Raw genomic sequence first — 13,466 nt, 5'->3', positions numbered from 1 at the left:
GTATGTGCCGTACTCTTTAGGAAGTTCGGCTTCTGTCCATTCGGCGACGAAGTCGGCCAACACTTGAGATTTAATGGCTCGGCGTGGTTTATACGCTATTTCAAATGGTAGGAGCTCGATGGCCCATTTTGCAATGCGGTCGGTGGCATCTCGATTATTTATGATGTCATTGAGTGGTACCTCGGAGGCCACCGTGATTGAGCACTCTTGAAAGTAGTGTCGCAGCTTCCGAGATGCCATGAAAACCGCATATGCTATGTTTTGATAGTGCAGGTATCGGGATTTGCATGGCGTGAGAACCGCTGATACGTAATATACGGGTTTTTGGAGTGGGAATTTATGTCCCTCTTCCTCTCGTTCGACGACGAGTACTGCGCTCACCACCTGGCGAGTTGCGGATATATACAGTAGCATAGGTTCGCTGATGTTAGGTGCGGCAAGGATTGGATTGTTTGCTAGCAGAGTTTTTATTTCTTCCAACCCGGCCATTGCCGCGTCCGTCCACTCAAAGTGGTCGGTACATCGAAGCAGGCGATATAGCGGCAACGCCTTCTCTCCCAGTCTGGAGATAAAGCGACTCAAGGCTGCCACGCACGCAGCTAGTTTTTGGACTTGTTTTAGGTCTGTTGGTATTGCCAACTGAGACAAGGCTTGGATTTCGGCTGGGTTTGCTTCAATTCCTCTATTGGAAACGATGAACCCAAGCAGCTTTCCGGCCGCAACGCCGAAAACGCATTTTCCCGGATTGAGCCGTATGTCATATGTTCGGAGGTTGTCGAATGTAAGACGTAAGTCGTCTATCAATGATTCAACATGTTTGGTTTTGATGACTACATCATCTACATACGCCTCCACCGTCTTGCCAATTTGCTTTTCCAGGCATGTTTGGATCATGCGTTGGTAGGTGGCGCCGGCGTGTTTAAGCCCGAAAGGCATAGTGTTAAAACAGAAAGGCCCGTACGGAGTGATAAATGCCGTTGCAGCCTGATCGGATTCCTTCATCTTAATCTGATGGTATCCGGAGTATGCATCGAGGAAACACAGTGAATCGTGTCCTGCAGTGGGATCAATGATCTGGTCAATGCGGGGCAATGGGAAGGGGTCCTTGGGGCAAGCTTTATTGAGGTCTTTAAAATTGACACAAAGGCGCGAGGATTTGTCCTTCTTTGGCACCATGAATAGGTTTGCTAGCCAATCCGGGTGTTTTATTTCTCAAATAAACCCGGCTTCAAGTAGTTTGGCTAGCTCCTCCCCCATAGCTTGTCGTTTGGGTTCGGAAAATCGCCGCAGCGTTTACTTAACTGGCTTGAACCCCTTTATTATGTTGAGGCTATGTTCGGCCAGTCTGCGTGGGATTCCTGGCATATCCGAAGGGTGCCAGGCGAAAATATCCCAATTCTCACGCAGGAATGCTCTCAGAGCAGCGTCGATCGCCGGATGGAGTTGTGCTCCAATGGCTGCTGTTTTATTAGGATCCGTCGGGTGAACTTGGAATTTGACATTTCATCTGCCAGTTTGAAAGAAGTGGATTTAGGCCTTTTGTCGAGGATTACGTCATCTCTATCCACTTTGGAACACAGAGCGGTGAGCTCCTCGGCCTCAAGGGCCTCGGATAGTGCCTCGAGGGCCAGGGATGCGGTTTGTTTTCAGCGCGGAGTGCTATGTCTGGATCACTGGCGATAGTGATAACTCCGTTGGGCCCGGGCATTTTGAGCTTCATGTACCCGTAGAGGTATGGCTTGAAAGCGTGTGAATGCATCTCGCCCCAACAGGGCATGATATCCGCTGTTGAAAGGTGCCACCTAGAAGATTAACTCTTCGGACCTGTAGTTCTCAGGCGTGCCGAATACCACATCAAGTTTTATTTTTCCTGAACACCGACTCTCGGCTGGGGATAATACCCCGAAAGGTTGTACTACTCTGCTCCTTGCGGCTCTTGTCTATTTGCATTTTGTCGAGCGTGTCCTCGTATATGAGGTTCAATCAGCTGCCCCCGTCCATGAGCACTTTAGTAAGCCAAAAGCCATCCACAATTGGGTTTAGAACTAAAGCGGCTGGTGCTTGGACTGATCGGGCCCGTGGTTCGTCAGTGGCGTTGAAGGTTATCGCCATGTCGTTCCAAGGGTTTATTATGGCTACTTGGTTAACTTCGGCGAGGTCGCGGAGCGTCCTCTTACGCCGATTATTTGAAGAAAAGGTCTCGAAGACCGTAAATACATTGAGATCATTATCCTCAGAGGAGCACTTCTCTGGGGTAGTGTTGGTGAGGATTGCCTCACCGCTCTTGGCCACCTGCCGGAGTATCCAACATGCCCGAAGGCTATGTGTTGGTTCGGAATTTGGCATCGTGTGTATCTGGCAAGGCTTGTCGAGCCATCCATTAAGGAAAGTTCTATGTCCCTTTAAGGGCTTAATTTTCTTGTCCGTGAAGCGATGATGTGCCCCGTGAGGGTGCATCCTTTTTGCCCGGCCGGTGGGTGGCTTAAAGGCTGATGGTTCCCACCGAGCTGTCTGGGCTTTCCAGGCGCTTTCCATTGCACAATACTTTTGTACTATGTGTGCCAAATCTGCAAAGTGCAGTATGCGGCGTCGGTTGAGGGCATTGAGGATCCCCTCGTCCGTATAGTTGCGGCAAAATACTGATACCGCATCGTCGTCGCAACAACCTTTAATCTTGTTTTTAACAAGTAGGAATCTAGCCCAAAAGTGATGGACTGTTTCCTAAGGTTGCTGCCGTATGTACATTAAGTCGTATATATCCGGGGGACCGGAATTGCTTGGAGAGTATTGATTGTGGTGGGCGGGTGGGTTTAAATCCGAACCCTGACCCACTGAGGAATCCGGATTTTGAAAAATTTCTGAGGTCACTAGCCCAGGATCCGGAGTGTCCTGGGGGTTTTTAGGCTCAACGCCTGATTCTATGTTCGGAGGATAGATGGTCTCTTCTCGAAGACGGGTGTCCGGCTCGCAGGGCTCAAAGATCCGAACATAGTTTGTTTTCAGCATAGGAGGACCGGTATCCTCAACTTGCTCTTCCACGACGGTCACCAGGTGGGTGACAGGTGGGGATCTGATTTCCCTCTGATCAGGTTTAAGCCTGATCAGATCATAATCTGTTGCGACCCCCTGGGCGGCGATGCGATCTAGAAATTGGTTTAAAGACGAGATATCTGTCGGATCCATCTTATCGACGCTTTCGGGGTTGATGCAGAGATGGTTTTTGGCAATCGGGGGGACCGCTTTCGGCTTGACGGCCGGGCGGGCGCCTATGATGAAACTGCCGATCTGGAGGATCTGCCCGGGAACTAGGGCCCTTCTAGAGGTGAACTTGCCGTCGCTGACAAGGCAAGCCATCGATCCTTCTATCAACAACACAGAGGAACTCTCAATGAGAGCACCAATGTCGGTGTCAAAACCGGCCGATCTTGGGTAGGGGGTCCCCAACCGTGAGGATCGAAGGTAACAGGAGGCAGGGGACACGATGTTTACCTAGGTTTGGGCCCTCTTAATGGAGGTAATACCCTACTTCCTGCTTGATTGACTTTGATGATTATAGGAGTTACAAGAGCTGATCTACCTCGAGATCGTAATGGTTAAACCCTAGATGTCTTGCCTGTATGGTTGTCTTACCTCTACGGACTAACCCCTCCGGTTTATATAGACACTGGGGAGGGCCAGGGTTGTACAAAGTCGGTTTATAGAGAAAGGAAACTATATGACTAGCCGCCAAGCTTGCTATCCACGCCAGGAAGAGCTCCACCCGGACACGGGAAAAAGGCCTTCTATCTTGTACCTTCACGACCCATTAGTCCGGCCCACGTCACATAGTTCGACCATCCGAGGACCCCTTAATCCAGGACTCCCTCACCCGTGTCTACTTTCCATCATACAAGTTTTCGATCTACAATTTTAGTTACTTATTTACTTTCTTTGCAATCTTTTACTTTCCGTTCCATAAACCAAAAATACCAAAAATATTACTTTACCGTTTATCCATCTATATCAGATCTCACTTTGCAAATAACCGTGAAGGGATTGACAACCCCTTTGTCGCGTTGGGTGCAAGTTGGTGTTTGTTTGTGCAGGTATTCGGTGGCTTGTGTGTTGCCTCCTACTGGATTGATACCTTGGTTCTCAAAACTGAGGGAAATACTTACTCTACTTTGCAGCATCACCCTTTCCTCTTCAAGGGAAAAACCAACGCAAGCTCAATAGGTAGCAGCCCACCAATCCGGCGCACGAGAGATTGACCGTCAGCCCGAGGACCCCTTAGTCCAGGACACCCTCAAAGGAGCTTGCCCTTTAGTCAACCTAGCAAATAATGGAGACCGCTACAACACTTTGATATCATTGTGAGACTCGGACATGCCAAAAAAAGTGTGCCACATCCAGAGGTCATGTGATGCAAATGCTTCAAGAATGATGATGGGCTTCTTAACATGGCTCTGGTATCGCCTTTGTAGAGTTTTTGGGCAGTTCTTCCATCTCTAGTGCATGCAATCAACAGATTCGAGCATCCCTGGCCATCCACTTGCTTTCGAGAGTGCCATGAGCCTTCAGTGTCTGCGATAGTTGGTTCTCTCAAGTACCGAGGTTCAAACACCTCGATCACCGCAGTACCAAATCTGACCATGGCGTCTCACCATGTGCTCTCAGATATCCGGAGGTACTCGCCCCACGAATCTATGACTATGGCATATGCAAGCATCCGCAACGCAACCTTGCACTTCTGGTAACCAGAGAATCCAATTCTTCCTACGACATCCTTCTTCAAGATGAAGTAGTGATCGTAGGACCATACGCCATTGTAAAGGTGATTGAAGACATTTTTCACGTCTGAAAGCGCCGACGGAAATTGTCTGCGAATAGGGCATCGAGGGCAAGTATTCGTTCATCGGCGTCAAATGTCCCCATCCCTATTATGACTTAGCACTCCACGACCCTTGAAACTAAGAACATGCCCTTCCACAAGCTCTGCATCTGCAAGGACCGTTTTCATCATCGTTGTTTCATCCTCCTCGTCAGACGACTCTACGTAGTGCTCATACGTGTACTCCATGTCCGAATCCATTGCTTGAAACAAGGGACACATTTTTTAGCTTGGACATTTCACCAAACACTTGGGGGCGTGGTGACCCCCGCAGCGCGGATGGCGCCTGCACGGCGGACAAGCAAGGGGTGTGGAACAACGGTGTAGGCAAAGCAGCGTGGCGACTGGGTGAAGCGGCGGAGGTCGTGGAGGTCCGACAAGAGGTTGGCGGGCGTCCAGGGTGGTACAACGTCGACATCAACGAGGGAGGACGTGATGTAGAGAAATGGGGATGTGATGGAGATGCGGGGTCCAGGTGTGGTTTTGGATGGGCCGGGATGTCGAAGTCCTACGTGGCGGCTACGAACTCCGGCAAAGCCTCCCCTATTTTTCTTGCGGATTGCCGGAAAACGAATGTATAGACTAATGCGGGATGATGTTGGATGACAACCTGTGTCCGGATGTTTGCAGCCAATTTGAGAGCCCGCTTTGGAATGCCCTTGTGTTCCAATGACCAACACGGGCCAAGGAGGTTCCTGAAATCTGCTGCATCAACTGATCTACAGCCTTTGAAGAGCTTGAACAAAAATGGAATGATCATTGTTTGGATTTTTAAGGTACACTCCAATTGCAGCAATATTCCCCACTCCAATTGTAGCAATATTCCCCGCCGGAGAAGGATTGAAATACTTTTTTAGATGCTGAAGGGGAGAAAGCGGTTGCAGGCACGGACGTACACTCTTGGCACAATACTACTATCAACAAACGGAGCAGCTTTCCCTAAAAAGAAAACGGAGCAGCTAAACCATGCACGCACGCCAGTACAACTTATACATACGGTACACGTACAAATTCCACTAGCTTAGCTTGAGGATGGTATGCGGACCAGAACGCAGCCGAGCTGACACGCACCCGCGCCATCCATCAGCTGCCCGCGGCCGGCCGGTGCTGCCGCCGCCTCCACGATGCGACGATGGCCACAAGCACGAGCAGCACCGCGGCGGCGGCGCCGACGAACGTGCGCACCGGCATCCCGCTTCGCCGCCTCCTCCTGCCTCTCCTCCTCGGTCCGCGCCTCGATCTCCTCCCTTCGCCGGCTTCTTCTCCCGCAGCGCCAGCATCCTCGCTCCCACTGCTGCTGCAGGTCGACAGGCAGCTGCAGCTTCGATATGCGCCGGGATCCTCGACGTGAACCGCCTCCTCCACCGGCAGCACCGGCCAGTGCTCCGAAGACGCGGACTCCGTCTCGACGTCGCTGTGCTCGACGTGGAGGTGGCGATGATGACCCGCCGCCAGATCATCCTCCTCCTCTTCCTCCGGCTCGCCGGCCGTGGGGGCTGGCCTTGATCCCGACGACCACCTCATGACGTTAACTCTTGCTAGCTCTCTCAACTTCTAAGGACATGGTCACATGGATGCATGCTTGGTTAGATATGCGGCTCGCGGGGTGTGTGCGTGCAGGTTTGCATAAACAAAAGATGTACGGTTGCCTTTGACCACACGTCTGCACCGATGCTGCCTGTCTGTCTGTTCTTGGCGGCAGAATTCCATCGGATCAAAAAGCAAACATCCCAGGCTCTGCGTACGCTCCGGATTAGCTGACTTGGAGAAGAAAAGCCAGCGAAGTCGCAGTGTCACTGACTTTGCCCTCCGTGAGCCATCAGATCTGAAAACAACGGTTCAGATCAGATGCTATATTGTTCGTGAATACGCAAAGCTTGTGTATCATTCATTGATAGATAGAAGAGAGTACAAGATCGGGCATTACACTTTGGAACGTACATCAGAGGCCGGCGTTAAGTGCAACACCTGAGCAGCTAGAAACGGGGCTGCTCAACCCAAAAAGAAATAGGTCAACCTATGCCTACAATGTTGTGCAATCCATTGGCTCCGGCACGAGACCAAATGTAGCGACCAGACCTCAAACAGTCTGATCTCTGTGCATCAGTGTCATCCCTGGATCGGTAATGCTGACACACACAGTACTTGAAAGATTTAAAACAGAGTGACAATCACACACTTATTACATTGAATGTCTCAAAAGAGAACTTCCTACAATAAATATGGCTTAAGGCCATCTAATACGATAACAGCGGAAGGCTTGAAAGATAAAGTGAGTCCATCAACTCCAACGGCATCACTGACTAAAAGACCACGACCTAAGGCTCCTTACTCGTCATCTGAAAAGTCTGCAATATGATACGTTACAGCCCGAAAACGGGTCAGCACATGGAATATGCTGGAATGTAACACAAGAGAGTAATGGACAGAATAAAGTTGTCACTACATGCATATATGGCTGGTGAAGGCTGTATGGTTAATATGTTTTGCGAAAAGCCAATTTTTTCCTACAACAAAGGAATAAATTTTATTTAACTATCATGGTGGTTGTTAAACATTGAGAATGGTAAACCCCATCTCAATCCCAATAAAAAATAGTCAATAACCCAATCAATTTTATAATTAAGAGTGATGAGATCCACATGATAATCCAAGAAACTAGATACTCAAGATGTCCATAACCGGGGACACGCCAACCATGATTAGTTTGTACACTCTGCAGAGGTTTGCGCACATTTCCCCACAAGACTCGATCTCATCCGTTGGATTTCTCGCACTACATAATGTTTGAGAAACGGATGACCGAGACACAGTCTTTCCGAAGAGATCCCCTTAACCGATAGATAGGCCTGTACACCTACAATCCCCTACACCTGCTAGCCATCATGAAAAGGTTTCCCACAACTTACTCAACTATGCCAGAGCCCATAATGGCATGTGGCTGCACACGGAAGTTTCTAGCATGAATAATCTTATGATCCCTTTGAGCCTGGGTGGCAGTCCATAGGAGAATCACACGGTACCCTGGGATTTCCAAAAATACAGGCAATCACTGGAATTCCCCAGGTGCCTCAATCCACCCAGATGTGTATTAAAGTTGCCACCTTAAGTTAACCATTATTTAATAATAGTCACATCTGTCATGAAAACACTCAAACTCAATCCACGTCTACGAGCATAGCATAGTAGTATAAGCAACGTAGAAGTAACTCCCAAGGTTTGATAATAAACAGGTGAACAGGTACTACCTCATCTACTTTCCAACCCACAATTTAATTCAGATCCTAACCATGCAATTGTTTGAGGATTGATCTAATGCAATAAAACTGGGTAGTAAAGAGGTATGATCAAAGTGTTACTTGCCTTGCTAATGATCCGCGAAACCTAGAGACTCGTAGTAGCACGCTTCGCACTCCGGGTACTCTATCGCAAACAAACAAGCATACAATGAGCAATCAAGCAAGGGCTCGGGTAAAACTCAAATAAAAGATCTAACCAGAAAGTTCAACTTAAGAACTCCGGTTTGCAAAAAGAATCAAATCAAACGAAGCAACAAAACTCAAACGGCGAAAAAAACAAGCTTCGTTTACTAATCTGGACTAAAATCAAATTTTACAGTAGCAAAATCTTGTTTAAGTTGGTTAAACAGAAAGAGGGTTTCGAGACAAAACTCTAGGCGCTTGAATCGCCTGATTCCGATAAACGAGCGAAAAGTTATACTAGAACGAAAAATTAGATCAGAAATCACGATCGAAAATAATCGCGGAAAGTACGAGAAAAAGAAAAACCGGCGAACAGGCTAACGAACGAACGTTCACTGTCTGCGGCTAAACGGTGAAAACCGTTCGTTAAAACGAACGTACGAACGGGCGTTTGCTAAATAACTAAACCAAAAAAAAAATAAACCGAGCCGGATCTAAAAAAAGTATCTAGGGTTTTAAAAAAACCGTTCGGTTTCTTACGTAAACCGAGGCGGCGGCGGCGGCTACCTCCGGCGATGACGAGGCTTGGCGGCGCGGGGCGGCGGCGATGGCCGCGGCGGGCTAGGGTTAGGGTTTTGGGGCGCGGGTGGGCTTCGACGGCTGGTGGGCTTCGGCGGGCAGGGGGTGGCGGCTTATAAAGCCCCCCGGGCGGAGTCCCGCTCGGGTACGGCCCAGAGTCGGTTTGACTTTTTTTAAAATAATTTCTACATGCAGAAAAAGAAAGAAAAGAAATACTAAACGGACTCCAAAAATCCCGAAATAAATTTTCCCCGTCCTCTAAAAATAGGCCGGACAAGGTGAGCATTTATTTGGGCCTAAAGTGCAATTTTGAAAAACGCATATTTTTCCTAATTCAAATAAAATAGCGATAAAACTCCGAATAAAAATCTTATTTGATTTTAATACTAAATCTCCGATATTCCTTTATTTTGAGGAAGTCATTTTATCATCTCTCTTTTATTTTTATAAAAGAAATATTCATGAGAAAATAATTAAAATCAAACGATCCTCGTTTCAAGAATCGAGAAAAAATCGAATATGAAAATAATGAAATCCCCAACTCTCTCCGCGGGTCCTTGAGTTGTGTAGAATTTCTAGGATCAAACCAAAAATGCAATAAAATATGATATGCAATGATGATCTAATGTATAACATTCCAAATTGAAAATTTGGGATGTTACAAACCTACACCCCTTAAGATGAATCTCGCCCTCGAGATTCGGGTTAGCTAGAAAATAGGTGAGAGTGATCCTTCCGTAGGTCTTCCTCTCGTTTCCAGGTGGCTTCATCTTCTGTATGGTGACTCCACTAAACTTTGCAGAACTTGATTACTTTGTTGCATGTAACCCGGCTGGCAAACTCGAGTATCTTGACAGGCTTCTCCTCGTAGGTCAAATCGCTATCCAACTGTATCGCTTCCAGCGGCACTGTATCTCTCAGAGGAATATCAGCCATCTCTGCGTGACACTTCTTCAACTGAGAAACGTGGAACACATCGTGAACTCCTGACAATCCTTCGGGTAATTCCAACTTGTAAGCAACTTCTCCCATACGTTCCAAAACTTTGTATGGTCCCACAAAATGTGGCGCTAATTTTCCCTTAACTCCAAAGCGCTTCACTCCTCGAAGTGGGGATACATGAGGATACACTCTGTCTCCAACTTCGTAAACTGTCTCCTTGCGTTCTGAATCCGCATAACTCTTCTGCCTAGACTGGGCTACCTTGAGTCTATCGCGAATCAGCTTAACCTTCTCTTCAGACTCTTTAATCAAATCTGGTCCAAACAACTATCGGTCTCCAACTTCGTCCCACAACAACGGCGCTCTGCACCTCCTTCCGTACAGTGCTTCGAAAGGGGCCATCTTCAAACTGGCTTGATAACTATTGTTATAAGAGAACTCCGCATACGGCAAATTATCATCCCAACTAGATCCATAATCTAGTGCACAAGCTCTCAACATGTCCTCCAGAATCTGATTGACTCTCTCAGTCTGTCCATCTGTCTGCGGGTGAAAAGCTGTACTGAACTCTAGCCTGGTTCCCAAAGTTTCATGCAACTGATTCCAAAACTTTGAAGTAAACTGGGTTCCTCTATCTGATATAATGGTCCTCGGAACTCCATGCAGACATACGATCCTGGTCATGTATATCTTTTCCAAAGCACTGGTGTAAGTGGACTTCACTGGGATGAAATGAGCTACTTTTGTCAAACGGTCGACTATAACCCATATCGAGTCATAGCCTAAACGAGTCCTGGGTAATCCCGTGATAAAATCCATGCCTAGTTTATCCCACTTCCATTCAGGTATCGGCAATGGTTGTAGCAATCCAGCTGGCTTCTGATGCTCTGCCTTCACTCTCTGACATACATCACAAACGGCTACATACTCTGCAATATCCTTCTTCATTCCGGTCCACCAGAAACTATCCTTCAAATCCAGATACATCTTGGTATTTCCTGGGTGAATCAAATATGGCGAATCATGGGCCTCTTGCAGAATCAACTTCCTGATCTCCTAATCATTTGGCACATATACGCGGTCCTCGAACCATAAGGTATAGTGCTCATCCTCACGAAATCCTTTAGCCTTTCCTTTACTCATTCTTTCCTTTATTTCGGCAATCTCCTTGTCAGTCTTCTGAGCTTCCCTGATCTTATCCATCAAAGTAGACTGAATCTCCAATGCTGCTACATAACCTCTCGGAACTATCTCCAAACATAGCTCGCGAAGGTCTTCTGCCAACTCCCTGGGTAATTCTCTGGTCATGAGTGTATTGATTTGATTCTTGTGGCTCAACGCATCGGCTACTACGTTAGCCTTTCCGGGATGATAATGCAATCTCATATCATAATCCTTAATGAGTTCTAACCATCTCCTCTGCCTGAGATTTAACTCCTTCTGCGTGAAGATATACTTCAAACTCTTGTGATCCGTGTATACCTCACAATGGTTTCCGATGAGAAAATGTCTCCATGTCTTCAACGCATGTACTATGGCTGCTAACTCCAAATCATGTGTAGCATAATTTAACTCATGGGGTTTAAGCTGTCGTGAGGCATATGAAACAACTCTTCCTTCCTGCATGAGTATGGCTCCAAGTCCTCGACGAGAAGCGTCGCAATACACTTCATAATCCTTGTGTTGATCTGGCAGAATGAACACTGGTGATGTAACCAAGCGTCTCTTCAACTCTTGAAAACTGGCCTCACATTCCTCAGTCCATTTTAACTTGGTGTCCTTCTTCAACAACTCCGTCATAGGCTTCGCAATCTTTGAGAAATTTTCAATGAACCTCCGGTAGTATCCTGCGAGTCCAAGAAAACTCCGGATCTCTCCAACTATCGTGGGTGACTCCCAATTTGTCACAGTGACAACCTTGGTGGGGTCTACCGCTATTCCTTCTCCAGATATAACATGTCCAAGGAATCCAACTTCCTTCAGCCAAAACTCACACTTGCTGAACTTGGCGTATAGCTGATGTTCTCTAAGCTTCCCAAGTACTAAACGCAAGTGCTCTTTATGCTCTTCTTCATTCTTCGAGTAGACCAGAATATCATCAATGAACACCACGACGAACTTATCCAAAAACTCCATAAACACTTTGTTCATCATGTTCATAAAATAGGCAGGTGCGTTAGTCAGGCCAAATGACATAACGCTATACTCATATAGCCCATACCTCGTGGTAAAAGCTGTCTTAGGTATATCCTGCTCTCGAATCTTCAGCTGGTGGTACCCTGATCGCAGATCGATCTTGGAAAACACTTTAGCTCCTTGCAGCTGATCAAACAAATCATTGATCATCGGCAGTGGGTACTTGTTCTTGATCGTCACCTCATTCAATCCTCGATAATCAACAACCATCCTTAACGATCCATCCTTCTTCTCCACTAGAAGTACTGGTGATCCCCAAGGTGACGAACTTGGGCGGATATAACCTTTATCCAGTAACTCCTTAATCTGCTTCTTAATTTCCTCCAAATCCTTTGCGGGCATTTTGTACGGTCTCTTAGATATTGGCCCTGTGCCTGGCAAAAGCTCAATCAAAAACTCAATGTCTCTATCCGGTGGCATGCCTGGCAACTTTTCTGGAAATACATCCGGGAAATCCTTCACCACTAGTACTTCCTCTTGTACAACTCCTGATAAGGAATTTACTTGCGTCCTATTCGGCACATGCCGGGATACATACTTGATCCTGCTTCTTCCTTCTGGGGTGGTGAGTAAAATCGTCTTACTGGCGCAATCGATGTTTCCTCCATACATCGATAGCCAATCCATACCCAGAATCACATCCAAACCTTGCGACTCCAAAACTATCAGATCTGAGGGGAAAACGTGCCTACCTATGGTCAATGGCATTTGAAAACATCCTTGGCTTGCCATATACTCTGCTCCTGGCGAGCTTACTAACATAGGTGTACTAAGAACTTTGGTGGGCAGTTTATACTTATCCACAAATCCCCTTGATATGTATGAATGCGATGAACCTGTATCAAAAAGAATGACTGCAGTAAATGACTTAACCAAAAACTTTCCTATTACTGTATCTGGTTGGGCTTCAACCTCCTCCACGTTAACGTGGTTCACTTGTCCCCTGTTGAAAGGGTTGGGCTTCTTCCCAGAGCTTCCATTGCTATTCCCAATCTTAGCTTCTGGACATTCATTGGCGTAATGTCCGGTCTTCTAGCACTTGTAGCAAGTAAGGTGGCTTAGATCTTTCTTGGCGGGTGTTGCCGGGTTGGAATGGTTCTGTCCGCTACTTCCTCCATTACCATTCCCATTCTTGGGGCCACTATGATTGTGCGAACTTCCTCCATTATGAGTGTGGCATCCATGGTTATGAACAAGTCCTCCCGAGTTCGGGGTGAAACGGGGTCTCTGCTGAGCTCCAGAATTATACTTCCCTTGTCCATACTTCCTCTTGCGGCTGTCAATCTGCTGCTGCTTCCCTTCAAGCATGAGTGATCTATCCACCAACTCCTGGTAATTATTGAAATTTGCCACCATCAACTGCATGCTCAGCTCATCATTCAGTCCTTCCAGAAACTTTTCCTTCTTAGCTGCATCTGTAGCGACGTCATCTGGGGCATAACGTGCTAGCTTACTAA

General features: G+C 47.1%; 1 protein-coding gene across 1 annotated transcript; it reads right to left on the bottom strand.

Annotated features, from left to right (window-relative positions):
- Positions 1-5,740: 5,740 nt before the first annotated feature.
- On the bottom strand, positions 5,741-6,434 carry LOC123099702 (uncharacterized). Its single transcript, XM_044521810.1, has one exon. The coding sequence runs from the start codon at positions 6,392-6,394 to the stop codon at positions 5,954-5,956; it is 441 nt and encodes a 146-aa protein (XP_044377745.1). The 5' UTR covers positions 6,395-6,434; the 3' UTR covers positions 5,741-5,953.
- Positions 6,435-13,466: the final 7,032 nt, after the last annotated feature.

This window comes from Triticum aestivum, chromosome 4D, assembly GCF_018294505.1.
Source record: "Triticum aestivum cultivar Chinese Spring chromosome 4D, IWGSC CS RefSeq v2.1, whole genome shotgun sequence".
NCBI classification, from domain to species: Eukaryota; Viridiplantae; Streptophyta; class Magnoliopsida; order Poales; family Poaceae; genus Triticum; species Triticum aestivum.
The sequence above is the reverse complement of the archived record's forward strand: the minus strand, read 5'-3'. Positions and strand labels throughout refer to the sequence as shown.